Source organism: Cucumis sativus, chromosome 5 (assembly GCF_000004075.3).
Source record: "Cucumis sativus cultivar 9930 chromosome 5, Cucumber_9930_V3, whole genome shotgun sequence".
NCBI classification, from domain to species: Eukaryota; Viridiplantae; Streptophyta; class Magnoliopsida; order Cucurbitales; family Cucurbitaceae; genus Cucumis; species Cucumis sativus.
In genome coordinates, this window is record NC_026659.2 from 9,176,691 (window position 1) to 9,196,338 (window position 19,648).

At 32.6% G+C, this 19,648-nt stretch overlaps 1 protein-coding gene and 1 long non-coding RNA gene across 3 annotated transcripts; both read right to left on the reverse strand.

The window, feature by feature from the left end:
* Nucleotides 1–5,654: 5,654 nt before the first annotated feature.
* LOC116403793 lies at nucleotides 5,655–15,430 on the reverse strand. Of its 2 annotated transcripts, none has more exons than XR_004216628.1 (5): nucleotides 14,900–15,430; nucleotides 10,798–10,886; nucleotides 7,136–10,634; nucleotides 6,866–7,033; nucleotides 5,655–5,952 (listed from the first exon to the last, which is right to left on the reverse strand). It is a non-coding gene; the product is annotated as an uncharacterized LOC116403793 (long non-coding RNA). The 2 variants fall into 2 exon arrangements; XR_004216629.1 differs by having other exon boundaries at nucleotides 7,123–10,634.
* Nucleotides 15,431–17,247: 1,817 nt separating this feature from the next.
* Nucleotides 17,248–19,269, reverse strand: LOC101214877 (putative clathrin assembly protein At1g25240). The gene is made up of 2 exons (XM_011656779.2): nucleotides 18,616–19,269; nucleotides 17,248–17,973 (listed from the first exon to the last, which is right to left on the reverse strand). The coding sequence occupies exons 1-2, from the start codon at nucleotides 19,189–19,191 to the stop codon at nucleotides 17,386–17,388; spliced, it is 1,164 nt and encodes a 387-aa protein (XP_011655081.1). The 5' UTR covers nucleotides 19,192–19,269; the 3' UTR covers nucleotides 17,248–17,385.
* Between the last annotated feature and the right edge of the window lie 379 nt (nucleotides 19,270–19,648).

Genomic DNA, 19,648 nt, shown 5'->3' on the forward strand with positions numbered 1-19,648 from the left:
TGAAAATTGTGGATGACTTTTGTCTAATGCCATGCTTCTTAACTTGCTTTCAAAATATTAATTAATCAATTCAACTTGCATGAAATTCATGCAAAAGACGGTTTCATAGAGAAAGTAATTTGAAAATAGTTTATAACAACATATCCCATGTAGAACATTTCAGTAATTAACAAAAAGTTTCATTCTTTTCTTTATTTTTACTTTTGCAATTTTACCCTTACAACTTTTATCTTAACTCTAAAATATATTATTAAGGTCGAAACAATTCTAGAATAGTTAAATTAAATCGGTCGTTTGATCTTTAACACATTCGTTTGTGCTACACTGTGATCTTTCAAAATAATTTTGATGGTGAAATATATAAAAACATGATAGGGTTATATTTCTCCCATTCATGGTGCATGATGATGTGTAACTTTTAATATTTGTTTTAGTTATTGTAATTATTATAAAACAAGGGTGTGTGGAGTTCTATGGTAAAAAGGGGAGAGGGATTTTTCTAATTATTTTTATTTCAATTATATTGGAAATTACCATGTCTTTCACAAATGATCTTACAATAAAGATTACTGTATCAAACAATATGAACAATATGAACATGTTCAACTTACATGCAATAAATGATTTGGGTAGGTATCATGTTATATTATTTGAACTATTTTTTATTAGTTAAAATATTTATAAAATATAACAAAATATTACAGTTTGACTATTTACGATGATAAATAAAGATAGATCACTATACATGTGTTCATTACACTCAACTTATGTCATGATAGACACTCAAATTGTGTTACATGATAAATACATAAGAGTCTATCTTAATATATTATAGCTAGATTGTAATATTTTAATTACTATATTTATATATTTAAGTTGTGTGAATTAAAATAATTTTTTATAATTTGTCTTGAAAATATAAAACCTTAATTTACATATACTTTGTTAATACAATATACCTTAGCGTTACGAGGATGACTTAATATTATGTTAGAAAACTATTTTGGTAAAAGACAATCATTTGTGCTAATTATATTTTGTGAGCAAGAGCATGGATGTAGTTAAATATTCATATCGTAGGATACTTTGTTATATCAAAAATGAAATATAAGTTTATAGATTGGAGGTGAGAAAATTTGTGTATATGTTAAGTCCCTTAATTTAAAATGTCCATATTCTCACATAGGTGATCTAAATAAATAACAAAATTATGAATTTAGTTGACAACCATGGAGAGAAATTAAAAAGACAAGAGAGAGAACATTAGGACACATGTGCTCCATTATTAGGCAAGTATCATTGATTATTTCATATAGGTAATTAAACACAGTAATACCCCTTATTTATATATATAAATAAAGGGCATATTATTCTGAAGATAGGGGAGAGCAATCTAATACTACTTATACTCGAGTACTGCTTCAAACCTCACGAGTTTATAGTTATTTTCTGGAAAATACTTGTCTATTTCAACCACATATGTTACAGGATATCCATCGCAAGTTTTAGCTTCTATCACAAGAATATATGACCATATTTTAATCAAAATAATAAAACGGGGTGCTAAACCACTCACTGCACGAATGAAAACTAGATTGTCATTTTCTTTCTTGTTATGTTCTTCCACTGCTATCTTTCCAGCTTCTATCACGCTTGGGCTATGGACATTCTCAATCAGCTCATAAATATTTGGAGGTACTTGTACACAACTCATGATATTTGAACTGTTGGATATGGTTAATTAGAGAAGATATTAATAGAGTTTTGATTTCAGAGTTTGGTATTTATAGTTGTGATTCAACGCTCTTGCAACGTTAAAGTTGTCTAATTTGATATAATGGAATCTTGCAAATAGACACATTATTACACGTGAACTAAAAGAAAAGACGATTGATATTCATCATCTTTACGCTAAGAGATAACTTTGAATCAAATTCCTCTTTTGGGTTCATGGGTTATGTTATCTTAGGCAAACAATAATGCACCTTTTTGTGATTTAGCTACAAATTTTTGGATAATTGTTTTAAATGGTAAAGTTGCTGCAAATATTTTCAAATATGGCAAAAGGTCACTTATCAACAAAATGACAATTCAGTCATCTCTATTTAAGCTCATAGTTAGGCGCTAAATCATAAAGAATAGAAGAGTTTGTGTTCATATGATTTATACTACGTTATCTTTGGTTACTCAGATTTCTTTTATTTATTTGATTATTTGATTAGTCAGTTCATATCTAAACTAATCGAAAGATTAGCCGTTTGGGGCTATTTAGATTCGACCAAATTTTCTTGGGTCGTTTCTTGCGTTTTCTTGTGAGTCTTTTTGTGTGGGACTATGTCTAGGATGTGTGATAATTTTTTTCTTTTTTTAAGAAACTGTGATTATGATGAGGTAGAATTGCTTTTGAAACTTAGCAGCTATATCGTTGATCTTGGTGAGTTCATCGTACATGATATCTTACTATTGTGATAGTTAGAGGTGAAAAAAGTAGAAGCGGAGGAATCTTAGAGAGTCAATAAAATGCTTGACATTTGAGGTTGCCTTGTGATATCTTATTCAGGGGAACATGCTTGAGTATACATGAGATGGGTTCAGTGTAGAACAATCCAAGGCAGGTATATTTGTAGATCTTAGATTGACCGTGTATAAGATTATTCTATATCATGTTAATGTTTATATAATGGACAATAGTCTTGTACTCATGACTATATCATAAGATATTAGATGATCTCTTCTTATGGTTCAGAGACCTCCCAAATGTAGATGTTGTGGCATCAAACTGGGTCACCAATTCTCTTGTGTTCTTATTTTTATTTTTGCATTTAGTTACTCTAGTTATTAGCCTTAGTGCTAGCATAATACACCAGTGTAATTGTGTGTTTTTCTTTTCATTTAGTATATGAGCGTGGTTTCATGTGTTAAGCTATTGATATTATTCGTGAAGGTAGCTCTAGTACTAGGCCTTAAGTTTTCAATGGATCAAATTAAGCTTATTAGAAGGCTAGAATGATTGCCTTTCTAAAGTCTATTGATAGTAAAACTTGGGAAGACAATGGTACTAGATTGGAGCATCTATCCCACAGTAACTGATGCTGACATAAAGGTCTCGACTAAATCAGAGCTATCCTAATCAAGTGAAGAGGATGAAGCCTCTTGGAGAAGTTCTCATGCACTAAAAGAAATTTTCAATGGTGTAGACCACAATTTCTTCAAATTGATTAATACATGTACTTCAACCAAAGAGACATAAGGTAATTTGGAAGTTGCCTATGATAAAACGTCTAAGGTAAAGATGTCACGTCTTCAAATTTTAACATCCAAGTTTGAACCTCTTAAAATGATAGACAATGAAACGATAGTAGAATTTCTCCCCAATTCTAGGACAGTTGTTTTTTTCTTTTCCATATAAATACCCTAATTTCTCCCCAATTCTTTACTAATTCACACCATTCATCACTTGTAAAAAAATCGTAGTAGAATTTTCTCTCAATAAAATTCTGTCCATTTTTTTCTCTCAATTTGATTATGCAATTCTTCAATTCCAGCACGATTTCCATCCCCATTATCCATGGAGGGGTAAACCTTCTTTGAGGTATAGGGCTTATAGGGTTTGCTTCTTTTTAGAAATTTTCTATTATCAAGTTTAGTATGGATTAGTTATTTAATTTTGTTCAAGAAAGCATGATTTTAATTAAAATTTTAGTTTGCAAAAATAATCTTAGTTTTCTTGAAGGTATGAGCATGCAAGTATTCTAGTGTGCAAGACACTAAGTTTTTGTTTGAAAATTAAAGTTTGACTTCTTGGGTTCTTGATTTGTGTTGAATTTAATTGAAAAATGTTAATCTTAAGTTGAATGCTGTTCTGGATCGAACTTACTAGTGTCTCTTTGATTTTCACGAAAAATTAAATTTAATTCATAATTTCTACATGGTCATGACTAAGAAAATTGAGTTCAATTTAAGACTAAGTCTAAGTATGGAAGATACTAGTTTCTTGAGGGAAATAAAAGATGAATTCTAGTATGGATTTTCTTTGGTTCAAATGTGAATTGCGATCGTTGAGTGCTCTTATAAATTGTAATGTCATCTTGTTGTTTGAATGATTTGTGTTTCAAATAGAGAGCAAGTCTTGTTTGATATCTTATATCGTTCCTTCAATTTGGAATGAACTGTAACTACTCCAAATTCTTGAATCTTAGTCAAATCACACACAAAAAAAAAAAAAAAATCAAACAAGTTAGATTTCGAAAGGTGACTTAATTAAGATTCAAGAATGAAGCATTCTTGTACTTTAATGAAAAAAATTGCAATAATCCGAATGATCTAAGCCTCATTATTTCTCTTGAGAGTTAATTCATTGTCTTTTTGGATTTGAAGTAAAAATCGAATGAAATTTGGCTTCTCTAATCTTCCTCTTGTTTCTTACCATCAAAAGCTCTCTTTACCTTGTTGCACATTATTTTTAAGGGATAGTTGCAAATTTAGCAATTAAATTCAAAATAATTAAGTATATAGCAATCTTTTAAAACAATTGCAAATATAGCAAAATTTGTCAAATTCTATCAATGATAGAGTCTATCAATGATAGATCATGTTGTAAAAATTAGTCTATCACCGATAGATCATATGAGTCTATAGTGATACAAGTCTATCAGCGATAGTTTTGCTATATTTGTAATTTTTTTAAACGTTGTTATATCCTTAATTATTATTCCTCAAATGATCATCCATTACAATTACCCTATTTTTAATGCTTTCTTTTGTCTTCTAACCACCTTCTTCAGATTTGTCTTTTTAAATTTCAATTTGAATTTCTACTTCCTCGATTCCCTAAGGTTCGACCATTTACTTTCACATTACTACGGTAAACAAAAAGTAAGAGAAATTCAGCTATAAATTCTTTTTAGTTGAAGCTAAATGGTAAGTACCTCCCTTACTACAATTTCTTTGAATTTGAAAATTTAGATTTAATATTGTCTCTAAGGACTTAATTTTGTTGCATTAACATCATAAGACACCAGTTAATTGTGTGTTTTTCTTTCATTTAGTATTGAGTGTGGTTTTGTGTGTTAAGTTATGGATATTTTTCGTTAAGGGTAGCTCTACTACTAGGCCTCCAGTTCTCGATGGATCAATCTACGCTTATTGGAAGGCTAGAATGATTGTCTTTCTACATCTACCAATGATAGTAAAATTTGAAAGGTCTCGATGGGTGCATCTATCCCACAGTAACTAATGTTGACAGAAAGGTCTCGGCTAAACCAGAGCTATCTTGGTCAAGTGTAGAGGACGAAGTCTCTTTGAGAAATTCTCGTGCACTAAACGCATTTTTCAATGGTGTAGACCATAATGTCTTCAAATTGATTAATACATGTACCTCAGCTAATGAGGCCTAGGGTATTTTGAAAGTTATTGCCTATGAGAGAATGTCTAAGGTAAAGATGTCACGTCTTCAAATTTTAACATCCAATTTTGAATCTCTTGAAATGATAGAGGATGAAACGACAATAGAGTGCAATGTACGAGTTTTGAATGGTGCAAATGAATAGTTTGCATTTGGAGAGAAGATTTCTGAAATAAAACGGATTGAGAAGATGTTGCGGTCCCTACCCCACCACATTTTAACATGAAAGTTACAGCCATTGAAGCGACAAATAATATTGCTTTTTTGAAATTGGATGAACTGTTCGATTCTTTAAGAACATTTGAACTTACCCCAGGCGGCAATGATAGTAAAAGAGATAAGAAAGTGGCCTTGCACTTTGTGAGTGATGAAAACATTCAACATAACGAAGAGCATCTCAATTATGACATTTTAGCTAACTCCATAGCTCTTTTAACCGAACATGTTTCAAATGTTGTTCGTTCTGTTTAATAAACATTCAGGTAACTTTGGAGGACAGTATAATTGAGTTCGTAGCATTGCAAGCTCTTTCTCCTCTGCGTCTTATGCTTCAATCAAACAAAGAGATAATGACAAAAATATTAATAGTAATTGATCTCCAAGAATTGACCAGAGTTTTAAGTATCGGGAGTGTGAGGGTTTTGCGCATTACGAAACCAAGTGTCCTAATTTCCTAAAAAGGAAGAAGAAGAGCCTAACAGTAACTTTATCAAATGATGAGTCGACTGTTGACAGTGATAGAGAAGAAGATAGCAAGGCCCTGCTTGGGTGCACTGTGAAAGAAGTGAATATGATTGAAGGGAGCCTTAACTCTCAAGAGAGTAATATTAATAATACTGGTGGGTGAAGTAGGAAGCCTTTAACATGAGTATTGATAAGATATTCATGAAATGGGAAGAAGATCAGGTTGTACTGAAACATCAGAAGAATGGGATTCATGTCTTATTTGAAGATAATCATCGCGTGTTACCAATGACTTATACTATGAAAATGGAATTGAAAGAAGTACACTTTGACTTCGAGGCTTTAACCAAGTCGGTCAGGATGCTTAGTCCTAATACACAAGATCTGGATAATATTTTAAAAGCTGGAAAGATAGAAGTTAATGAGAAGGGATTGGGGTTCTCTAAACAAGGATCAAACCAAGACTGTTCAAACATTGTGTTTGTTCGATCTTCAAGAGATCAAGATAAAAAACTAGTTGATGCATCATCGCCAAAGGTCAATGTCATTAAACAAAAGGTCCCATAACTTTAATTATTAGGTCCCATCATTATGTCCCTCAATTTTTGCTAGTCGTTCATTGATATTCAAAATAAGTTGATATAAAATTATAATTAGCATATATACCACGTGGTTTATTGTGATAATTTGATCTTCTTTCTCAATATAAAACTACAATTGATTAAACTAAACATCTTAATAATGTATAAATTAGAATAGTTGTTAATATGTTTTTACCTCATTTTTGTCTTTGTAAAGTACGATTTGTGTTCCATGTGGATTTGTTTTGTTATAATCTTCATCTCCTAGAAACACGACGGCTAGAGAAGAGTAGTTATTGGGGCAGTCATTATACGCCTCTTCAAAATTTGAGTTGTAATACTCTTCCTTTATATCATGTTCATCCTATATGATATATAACATTAGTGTATTAGAGAATGTCATATAATACATAGTATATATGGTTATCAAGTTTTAATGATGCACATAACAACCTATATATTTCACCTCTGCATCATCTATCAAAATAGGATCATCTTTGTTTGACTTTCTTGGCCTAGAACTTGATCCAAGTACTCTTTCGCTTCTAAGAACCATACCTGCAACTGCATATAAACATATCCTTATCATTAAATAACCGATGCCTAATGTATAGTACCAACATCGCAACTATTTTTTGGTATATAAGCACATGAACTTTAAAATCAAGAATACATAAATATAATCCCAGAATTGTTAACACTAACATTGCATATCAGAAATATAACATAGCATATCTGATGAAACATAGAGGAAACTTGCTTGTTGTTTGATATGTTACTACTGTTGTGAAGTCAATCCCACTAAACAGTTGGTTGGTTAACTCCACGAACTTAGAGAGGAGGTAAAATGTAATGCCGCACATGCACATCTACTTCTAAACAACAAAGATTTAGAGACTTCGAAAATAGTGTTGTTGCCTATGTTGATGTCTCATTCTACATGATGCGTCATTGATCAAGATCATGCATACAAAATGCTCGGTAAAGAACTCTTCATCATGTACTTATAACTCCTCGTTGCGTACCAGTTTTTCTACTACTTATCCAAGTGTAGCCAAAACAATAGGTTTTCCTGGATGATCTAAGAGCGAACACAGAAAATTGATATCAAAGCTTAGTTTTAGAGTCTACTTATCCATTAGGCGGTATAAAAGAGTAACTATACATAATGGAAGGGCGTAAATTTAACCTATATCTACTATGTAAACTAGAGAACGTTGTAAAGATAATTTAATGAAGGTGGTCGTGAGAAAGGAGTGTAAGAATGAACTAACTTGTATTAAGGAAGGGGCGGTAAAGGAATGTCTAGTGCTACCAGGCAAATAAGATAGATGAAAGCCTTGATGCAAATGACTTACTTAACTAGCTTATGATTAAGGTGAGCTCCTATCAGAGTCTTTAAATGCCAAACTTTGTCTCCTTTTAGGATTTAAATGACTAAGCCAATCTAAACAAGGTATATCAAGAAGAGTTTACTTATAAGAGTTATGAGCTTCACGTTTAAGGTCAATAACCTTTTGACGCCTAATGCCCACACTTGTTCTCTTATCGGGACACAAATAATGGAAGTTATCTCGCCAAAGTGGAGGTTTTCTCCAAACTCCTCCTTGTTCATGTTAACCATATCCTTGTTACTTACCTTCTATGGTAGTTAGTGATATACACTGGTCAAGTGATGATAAAATAGCTCAATTAACACAATAAGAATTATAAGCAGAGCTTCCTATCAAGAATCTATTATAGATCCTAAACCACAAATAACATAAGGACAGGTGAACAGTAAAGACATGGATGGATAAAAAAGGTGTAAGAATACATTGTATTAAAGAATGTAGGTCTTCGACCACTATACAATATGAACAAATACAATGTAAAGAAATACAAAAACGGAAAAGAATAGAGATGAAATTATAAGTTACGGGGAGATGAAGGATGAGATCTTCTTCTCTCAGACTACAAGCTTTCACTCTACACATCGATCGAAGTAGATGGAGAAGTGCTTTATAGAAGGTGGAAAGTCTATTCCTTGCCACCAACTCTCTAGGACTCTACCCACCTCTTCAGGTGTATGGATGACGATCCATTCACATGTTGCTTCCTTCTTTGTAAGGATGAAGTTCCTTTTTATAGGCAGATTTAAGCGAAAAATCTAATCTTTTAAGCATGTCAGCACCAAAAGCTGCCTCTATTGTAATTAAGTCACATCAACTCCATCAAAATGATTATTTAAAATACATAATATACTTTAATATATTCAATATACCCTAACTATTTTAGTGCACATCACACATTTCTTACTAAAACGTATTCGACGGTCGAAATATGAAATTTATTCTCGTTTGCTTGAGATGAAACCCTAATTTCTGCACACACCAACTGAAGTTAGAAAGCAGTTTTACAATAATTTTTGTGAAATATACAGAATATACAGTTATTAAAACAGTATTCGACGACCGAAATATGAATTTTGCACTCGGCTGCTTGCGACGAAACCCTAATTTTTGCACACACTAATTGAATTTTGTGAAGAATTTTGAATGAAAGAAAGCTTCCAAGAATAAACCCTAATTTTTGAAGAATTTCGACGAAACCCTACTTTCTGCACACACTAATTGAAATATACAGAATATACCCTAACAAGTACTTAATATAATCAAACATTACTTACCAAAACGGTGTGCAACAGTCGAAACTTTTCTTACCTAAGCCTCCTCTTCGCCAAAACCCAAGTTTTCTTACACAAAAGACGGAACAAGATAGTTTGTCGGTTGCTTTTCGAAGAAATAAGACTAGTTTTTGGAAGTTGCTTGAAGAAGAAAAGTTTTCGATCAAATTTGAAAATAAAACCGTTCAATATTTGTGTAAATTTCTTATATGTGTGTTTGTTTACTTTTCTTATTTTCTTTAGAGATGGGAAGTTTTGGCATTCGAGTTCAATATTTATGTCAATTTGTAGCCTATTAGGACTTTTGTGAAAAATATTGTAATATTTGGTCCAACTTGTAAATACAAATCTATATTTAGGCTATATTAGTTAATAGGTCTTTGTTTTTTAACCATGGACCACGTTTCACAACATTAATTAAGTCTTCAAGCTATTTGACAGATAATTAAGTGATAATTGAAAACATGTTTTTACGATGAAAAATCTTTGCTACCCTTATCTTGAAAGAATTGTATCAAAGGATCCTTTATTGGTGCTTAAATGAAATTAACCACAACCTTCCAAATCAACGAAATTTGGCTCTTATGTCATAAGCATAAAAGTTACTATTTAACCCTAATTCTAGCCTATAGAAAGTTGCTTAATTTGCTCTTTTCCAATGGAGACTTTTGACTTGTTTTCTCAAATGATTGACTTGGGAGTGGTTCATCCCCTTGAGTCTGGTTGTTGTGTCTCATTTTGATTGTTGTGATAGAGACAAAAGAGACGACGCATCCCAATCGAATGAGACAGTTTGGGTAGTTCCACTCTACTCACTAAAACATAACTTCCCCTCGAAAAGAGAGAACTTTAATTGGAGTAAAAACTGACTAAGGATCTTACAGAGCGACAACCATTGATGAGTGACTCATTCAGAAAGGGAATAACGAAAGACAAATATAGAAAAAAAGGTTAGACGCCTAGAAGGATCTCTAAAACTATTACAAGTTGGATTCAATGTGGAGATTTGTAGAAACTTAATTCCAACAACATTAGTTTTTCAGTTTTTTGTTAATTTTCTTGTCCTTGTAATACCTATAAATATAAAGATGTATTAAAAAATTAATCAAGTTTTTACATACACTCACTTTTACAAGTAGATATAGATAAAAGAAAAAGAAAAGCAAAACTATTGTACTTATCTTCAAACATCGAGGAAAGAGATCCTTCTCGTGGATGTAGACTTCCTTTGGCCAACCACGTAAATCTTGTAGTCTCCTTCTTCTTCTCCTTCATCTTCATTCGTGGTGCGTATGATTTACTCCATTAAAACCAAACCACACCATAAAGAAAACTTTAGGGTTTGTAAAGGAAGAGAACAAAGAAAACGAAGAGGAAAGAAATGGTAAATTCATTTCATTTTCCCTTTCTTTCCTTGTTTTTCTTTTCTTTCTTAACGTGCATGAATAAAGGGAAATCCTTACCTTCATACACGTGTACAACTGCCATCACAAGAGACGTTGCATCTTCTCCTCCAAGCTTTACACAACAAGTTGTCTAGCACTTGAGCAGCCTAAAATCAAATTAGAAACAAGCCCAACAAAATTGGAACCAGAGCAAATCTTGATTTTCAAGAAACTGAATATTGGAGAATTAAAAACAAAAAAAAAAACCTGAAAAATGGCAGTGGCAAGGATAGAAATCGAGAAGTTCGATGGAAAGAGAGATTTTGCTTTATAAACGAAAAAAAAATCAAAGCTTTGCTAGGTTAACAAAAGGCTCATAAAGCCCTTTTAGATTCTTCAGAACTTCCAACAACTCTCACAACATCACAAAGAGAAGAAATGTAGTTAAATGCTTATGGTACACTAATCCTAAATCTCAGTGACAGTGTTATAAGACAAGTATTAGAAGAAGAGACAACATATAAAATTTGGAAGAAATTAGAAAGTTTATATGCCACTAAAGATATCCCTAATAAAATGTATCTAAGAGAGAAATTCTTTACATACAAGATGGATCCTTCAAAAACCTTGAGAAACAATATAGATGAGTTTAAAAAAATAGTTTCAGATTTTAAAAGTCTTGAAGACAAACTCAAAATGAAGCCTATGTTCTCTTAAATTCTCTACCCCAAGCTTACAAAGAGGTGAAAAATGCACTTAAAAATGGTAGAGACTCAGTTAAAACAGATGCTATTATTTCAGCCCTCGAACTAGAGAATTAGAAATCCAATCATCACAAAAAGAGCATCACAATGGAGATAATGTATTTGTCAAAGGCAAATGTCAAGCTAATCAGTGGAAAAACAGCAGCAAATCTTTTTCAAATGAGGAAAAGAAAGCAAAACAGAAAAAGAAATGTAAATATTGCAAGAAGAAGGGGGCATCTAATCCAAGATTGGTTTTTCATTAAGGAAAAGAATCAAAAGAAATAAAAAGATTCAAACGAAAAGCAACCTGAAGCCTCTATAGTAGAAAGTTCATATACCTATATTGATGCTTTGGCATCTACTGAAGACCAAACCAATCATGCTACCCCCTTCGGTAAACATGATTGAGTTCTAAATTTCGGATGCACCTACCTTACGACACCTTTTAGAGCTTGGTTCAACATATATAAAGAAACCAACGAAAATTCTATTTTTATGGAGAATAATAAGGCCTTCGACTTTGCTGAAATTGGATCAATCACCGTGAAATTAAAATATGGGACTATGAAGCTTCTTAGAAATGTTAAACATGTTCCCCACCTTAAAAGAAATCTAATTTTCCTAGGAATGCTAGACTTTTAGGGAGTGAATACAAAGGAAAACGTGAAGTTTTTTAGGTTTTCATGGACTCTAGAGTAGTATTGGTTGGAGAAAAGGTAAATGATTTTTTTTTATAATTAAAGGGGTCGAAATGTTAGAAGAAGCTAATGTTGTTTTTGCTCTAAATCTAAATGAGCCTGACCTTTGGCATAAAAGACTATCTCACATCAGCCAAAAAGGGCTTGAGGCTTTATCCAAGCAAGGCATTCTACCTCAAGAAATAAGTAGTCTTGTCTTTCTGTGAACACTGTGTTCCAGGAAAAGCAAGGAAATAAAGCTTCACCAAAGCACAACACACAACTAAAGGAATCCTAGACTACATCTATTAGGATCTATGGGGTCCAGCCTCAACTCCAAGCCAAAGTGGCTCAAGGTACATCTTATCCTTTACTAATGATTTTTCTTAAAGAAGTTGGATTTATTTTCTAAAAACAAAAGATCAAGTTTTTAAAATATTTAAAGAATGGAAACTAATGATAGAACAACAAACTGATAAAGAAATTAAGTACCTTGAAACTGACAATGGTTTGGGGTTTTGTGGAGAGATTTTCAATATTTTTTGTAGAAAAAATGGTATCACAAGACATAAAAAAGTCAGATACACACCTCAAAAAAATGGGGTGGCAGAAAGAATCAACAGAACAATCATGGAAAGAGTAAGATGCATACTATCAGATGCTATCCTAGAAGAAAAATTTTGGGATGAAGCTGCTGCCTATGCACTGTACACACTAAATAGAAGCCCTCGTACCATTTTAGGGTTCTTAACATCTGAGGAGAAATGGACCAAACACCCTCCAAATCTAAATGATCTTAAGGTGTTTGGATGTGTAGGGTATGTCCATCACAACCTAGGGAAACTAAAAGCAAATGTTACTAAATGCATATTTGTTGGCTTCACAGAAGGGGTAAAGGGGTTTCAAGATGTGGCACCCCACTGGCAAGAAGTTTATAATTAATAGGGATGTTCATTTCAGAGAAAATGATATCTTTATGCAAGGAAAAGGTAATCTTGAAGAAAATCCTAATGCCACAAAAACAAGAAAATCCTAGTGCCAAAAACCTTACTCATTTTGAGGTGGAGAATACTGGAAATAATGCTCAATCTACAGAGGGAACTTTTGCTACTAAAGAAAAACTAGCAGAGAACACAAGTGGAGAACTAACTGAAATAGTTGAAGAACAACCTGACTTGAGTCAATACTCCCTAGCAAGGGATAGACAAAGAAGAGTAATTGTTCTTCCAGCCAGATATGTTGTAGCTATATGAATTTTGTTCTAAATGCTACTGTAGCTCCTAATGATCATGAACCAAGTTCCTTTGAGGAAGCTGTAAATGGTAGTGATACTAGATAGTGGATTGAAGTTATGGATGAAGAAATAGATTCACTAAATGTGATTGATACCTAAACTCAAGCTCCTTTACCTAAAGGATGCAAATCAATAGCAGGTAAGTGAATTTATAAACTCAAAGAGGGAATTATAAAAGGCTCACAACCTAGGTACAAGGCAAGGCTGGTAGCAAAGGGTTTTACTCAAAGAGAAGGTATACTATTCTGAAATTTTCTCTTCTATTATTAAACAGACTTCTATTAGACTTCTTCTATCCTTAGTTGCTCAAAAAAACCTTGAGTTGGACCAACTTGATGTCAAGACAGCCTTCCGTCATGGATATCTAGATGAAACTATTTACATGGTTCAACCCAAAGGTTTTAAGGTTCAAGGTAAGAAAGATCTTTATTACTTGCTAAAGAAGTCAATCTATAGGCTGAAGCAATCACCTAAGTGTTGGTATAGAAATTTGATGATTTTATAGCTAGTTTAGGTTTTTAAAGAAGGTCATATGATATGTGTGGCTATATAAACTCAACAACCTATAAGGAAAAGGTCTATTCGTTACTTTATGTTGATGATATACTCCTTGTCGGAAGCTCTAAAGAAGATTTAGTTAATGTCAAAAAACTTTTAAGTAAAGAATTTGATATGAAAGACTTAGGAGAATCAAGGAAGATCCTAAGGATTGACATCACTAGAGATAGAGACCAATCTATATTAAGCATCAGTCAATCAACCTAGTGTGAGAAGGTAATCAGGAGGTTTAACCTCACTAATGCTAGACCAGTAACTATCTCTATTGCACAACACTTTAAACGATCAGCTGCAAACTCTTCTAGTGATACAGACATTGAATTCAAACAACAAATGGAGAATGTGCCTTACAACCAAGCATTGAGAAGTCTAATGTACTTAATGATCTCTACAAGACCTGACTTATCCTATTCAGTAAGCCTAGTTAGTAGATACATGGTTAATCCTGTAAAAAGACATTGAAAAGCAACTAGATGGATATTAAGATATCTAATTTGGTCTATGTGTGCCAAATTAATCTACCAAAAGGTCATAGAATTAGACCTAGAATTGTTTGGCTATGTGGATTCTGACTTTATGTTGGTGACAGTGACAAGAGAAGAAGCCTAACCGAATATGTTTTTCTCTATGGTCCTAATCTAATCAATTTGGAAGCAAACGTACAATCTATTATTGCTCTCTCAACCACAGAAGCAGAATGCATAACTCTATACGAAACAGTAAAAGAAGGATTGTGGCTTAAAAGACTGATGAAGGACTTTTGAATCAAATATCAACAACCAAAGTACCATTCACCTATCCAAAAACCCACAATACCACAGCATAACAAAACACATAGATACAAAATTCTATTTCATTCGAGAAAAAACTGAAGTAGGAGAAATAGAACTTCTAAAGGTTCATACCTTTGAAAAAGCTGCTGACATGCTCACCAAGCCCGTTTCAAAGTTGAAGCTCCAGAAAAAGGATGAAGAAAAAATGTCAGACGGTTAGAAGGACCTCTGAAACTATTACAAGTTGGACTCAATGTGGAGATTTGTAGAAACTTAATTCTAACAACATTAGTTTTCAGTTTTCTGCTAATTTTCTTGTCTTTGTAAACACCCATAAATATAAAGGTATATTAAAAAATTGATCAAGTTTTTACATACACTCACTTTTACAAGTAGATATAGAAAAAAGAAAAAGGAAAGCAAAACGATTGTACTTATCTTCAAACATCAAGGAAAGAGATCCTTCTCGTGGATGTAGACTTCCTTTGGTCGAACCACATAAATTTTGTAGTCTCCTTCTTCCTCTCTTTCATCTTCATTCGTGGTGTGCGTGTGATCTACTCCATTAAAACCAAACCACACCATAAAGAAAATTTTAAGGTTTGTAAGGGTAGAGAACAAAGAAAACGAAGAAGAAAGAAAACAAAGAAAGAAAAGGTAAATTCATTTCATTTTTCCTTTCTTTCTTTGTTTTTCTTTTCTTTCTTAATGTGTAGGAATAAAGGAAAATCCTTACCTTCATACACGTGTACGGCTGCCATCACAAGCTTTAACCATTAAGCTGTCTACCACTTGGATTGGGCCTAAAATCAAATTAGAAACAAAGGCCAACATTTTGGCCTTATTTGCCCTTTAGATTTTTCTGATCTTCACTACAAGAAAAACTACCTACTATGATAGTTGTATACATCCCAAATTGAAAGGAGAAAAGAAAAAACGGTCACAAAAGCTAAAAACCGCGTTTTTAGCGGAAAAAGATAGATTTTTTCGGATTTTACTTTCTGCGATAGTTATTTGGTGTCATAAAAGATACAAAAAATAGTTCGTGTAATGGCGGAGCGACAAGGAGAACAGGGAAAAACGATAGTAATTGAAGAATTTGCAACAGAAAATAAATGTCATAATATATGGATTCGTTACACTTTATAATTGTTGTCAATATTAAAACAATGACACTTTTTTATAAGAAAAACTATCACGATTGTATTATATTGGACAGAAAAAAAATGTCGTCAATAACAAAACAATGACATTTAATTTCTAAAAAACTGTCACGATTGATATATCCTTGACATTTAAAAAATGTCATAATAAACGAATTTACGACATTTTTAAATTGTCGTTAATACGCAAATGATAACAGTTATTTGTTGTCATGATATAAAATATGACAGTTATTTGTTGTCATAAAATAGTAATTAACGACATTTATTTTCTGTCATGAAAAAACGTATTGCGACCGTTTTCAAAAACTATCATGGAATGACTTTCCATGACTCCCGCTTCTATGACTGTAAATAATTGTCACGGATTTTATTCACGACAGAAAATAACTGTCGTCTTAGAGACTACTTTTCTTGTAGTGCTTCTTCACCCTTGTAGGCCATTTCTTGGCTTTCAATCATTTTTCTGAATGAATTACATGCATTTGATTACCCCAACTTATGCCATCACAATAGGTAATATGATGTACGGGAAAAAAATGTTTCTCCTCAACGCCATTGTCCCCGACGCATATTTTTTAGCATTGAAATAAACAATTATATATCTCTACAATGTGAAGCAAAATAAGTACTCTTTGTGTACCACATATAGATATAGATATTGTTTGGTTGATCATTTATGTTAAAATATGGATATATAATACTTTTTATTGATGTGGTTTAGGTTGGCACTGACAGCAATGTTTTCTACTAACGCCAAATTAAGATCAACGTTGGAGGAGATTCTCCATCTTGTATATCTAAAATATACCTCTCTTGACAAGATGTAAGACAAAGTTTGATATAAAGCCTCCCTCTGCACAATGTAACACAACAATGGCAGGAAAGCCCTTCTTTCACGATGAGATAAGACAATTTGATTGAATTATTAACTCGTATCACATTTCACAAATCTAAATTTTGGGTTAAATTTTCAAATATGATGGAGTCTTCTCATTCATTTAATCATGTGTTAAGTTCCACACATCTAAATTATTCATTAATCATATTAACAAGTGAATTATACTAAGTAGATCATCATCTCATAGTACTCAAAAGATTAAAAAAATTATAATAAAGTTTGTGTATATATATATCCCCATAGCCATGCATACTTATCTTTTCCTGCACTTAATTCTCATTCATGAAGCAAAACTAATAAACCATACAAAAGAAAAATGATATTCATTCAACATATTGGAAGATTATATTCATTCAACATATTGGAAGATTATATATTAATTAATATATAAATATGGATTAAAGAAAGAGAGCAAGTACACAAATAATTAACTTAGTTCCTTCTTTTCTGGGTATCTAAAAAAATAAGAAGAAAAAATAATCAATTTATGTACTCACAATAAAATGAATTTAATCAAATACCTGATATATATACATATATATATTGAACGATCCCTAGAAAGTGATCAAATCAGGTAAATCTTGTTTATGATTTGGTAAGGAAACAACACTCAAATGTGAAGAATAATAATTTGGAAAATGGTGTTGATTTGGTAAAGTAGTTCTTGATGAACAATCTCCATCAAATATCTCCCATTTGTCTGTAATCACAGTCTTCAGAACCCTTTTATTATTTGACCCTTTCTTTCTAATTTCACTCATTATTATTTCTTCATTAATTTCCTCTTCTCCAAAATCCTCACAATTTTCTCTTTTCCCATCATCATCATCATTATTATAATTATTAGCACTTCCATTGATGATTTGCTCAAGCTCTTTAATATCTTCTTTTGGGATGTTCTCCAACTTTGGGCATTGAGATGCATTCAAAACACCCATTTCTCTACATACCTCAAGATATTGAGACAAATCTTCAACTTGGGTTGCTGCTTTTTGGACAACACGAAGTGCCATCGACGCTTCGGTTTTCGCTGGTGATGCATAAATTTTCAACAGAGCTTGAGCTATTCCGCTGCAAATTCGGCTGTAAACGTCGAAGACTTCTACGATGAGATTGTTCATGGCTTCCAAAACTAAATCAACCTGTTGGAATATGAACCACAAAGATATTAAAGCCATCATAATTTGGTTGGTAGAACATGATATCAAACAAAAGTGTTCATATTAAGTGTTGAATTTACCAATACTAACTAATTTAAAAGTTTTAATTTAGTCCGACTTACTTGACCTTAAGTTCAATATGAGAGCTATAAAAAAAACTTTAAACTCGTTAATTTAATTAGTAAAAAAGAAGGTAATGCATTTGAATGATTGGCGTTTTTCCTTAGTAAGAAAATCATCTAATATTTTCTTGGTTAATATACCATTTTGGTTTTGCTCAATTTTCGTTTCACTACTTTAAGATATCAAATTTGTCATTCTATAGATTAGAAATCTTAAATTTAGTTCCTAAAATTAATTTTGACTTTTATAAAAAAATTGAATACAGAATAATTATAATTTTCTTAAAAAATATATAATATATGTGAATATTATTTCAAAATTTAATGTAAACGTATATAGAACAAGTACAAACTTAAAACGATATGTTAACTCTATTTCCTTTTCATAATACTTGTCGGATTTAAAATGATTTATGTAATTTAACAAAGTTAATATGAAGTAAATTGTTGAAATCAACAATGGAAACCGAGAGGAGCTAGAGAGGTATATAGGTTAACACACCTTCATGTTCTCATCCAATGGTCGAACTTGAAGCAACATATCCAACATAGACTGCCAACTTTGAAGCTTAATCAACTCTTCCAACAAAGTTGGCTTCAATGCTTTCTTCAAATTCTTAGCCTCAGAAGACATAAACGCTGACTTCTGATCTAAATATGCATAATAGCTTCTCACAAATGCATCATAACCCCAAGTCTTTGATGCACTCGAATGACCATCTTTGAAACCTGAGAGATCAAATGGCAGCCGTCCAATCCGCTGCACGGATGGTATTTGACAACAAAAAACTCCATGGATGAGCATAAGCCCCTTTAGGGCAACTACCCAACTTTGAGTTTTTTCCATTCGAGATGAGAGGCCCCATGCGAGAGGCTTGAGGTAGACCGGAGAGGTACGAATCCATTCGAAGACCCGGCGGGCGTTGGTGTAGTCGATTTTAGCACCGTCATGGCTCGTGGCTCGGATGATTGCTTTCTCGAGATCGGGATGGCGATAGGACGTGCGGCGGGAAAGGCTGGCCAGCCAAATGCTATTTCGGTCTTTGATTGCTCCGGCAGCCTTTCGCCATAGCTTCATTCTCCGAGGACGACAGCAATGGCGGCGCAGCTACCAGGAAGGCTCTTTTGTTTTAATCTTTATGGGAAGTTTGTGGAATGTTGCTGAGGGAAATTGCCTATTTTAGTGTTGGTGTGTTTTGGTTTGTGGTTTAGAAAAGTTCAACGCGGTATTGGTTGGAATGGACGTGCATGCGGGCAAATAGATATAATAATTTCTTTGATTGGCTGGACAGATAGACTTTTTTTTTATTATTATTATTATTATTATTATTGGATTATTCATCTGTTGTTTTTAATAGTTCATTGCCAATGTGCTCTTGGTTTCTACACCCATTTCCAATGTTTTCAGGTTACTGAATAAGAAAAAGGAAAAGTACATTTCTATTTTTACATTTTTTAGTATACTTTTCCCCATTAGATTTAATTATATAATTATATAGCAATATTTTTAAAAAATTAAAAATATAACAAAATTT

Excerpts from the sequence above, each read along its gene's own strand:
- LOC101214877 (XM_011656779.2), bottom strand. The coding sequence starts at position 19,191 with ATGAAGCTATGGCGAAAGGCTGCCGGAGCAATCAAAGACCGAAATAGC. Across the intron at positions 17,974-18,615 it reads CATTGGATGAGAACATGAAG|GTTGATTTAGTTTTGGAAGC; the intron begins GTGTGTTAACCT and ends ATATTCCAACAG.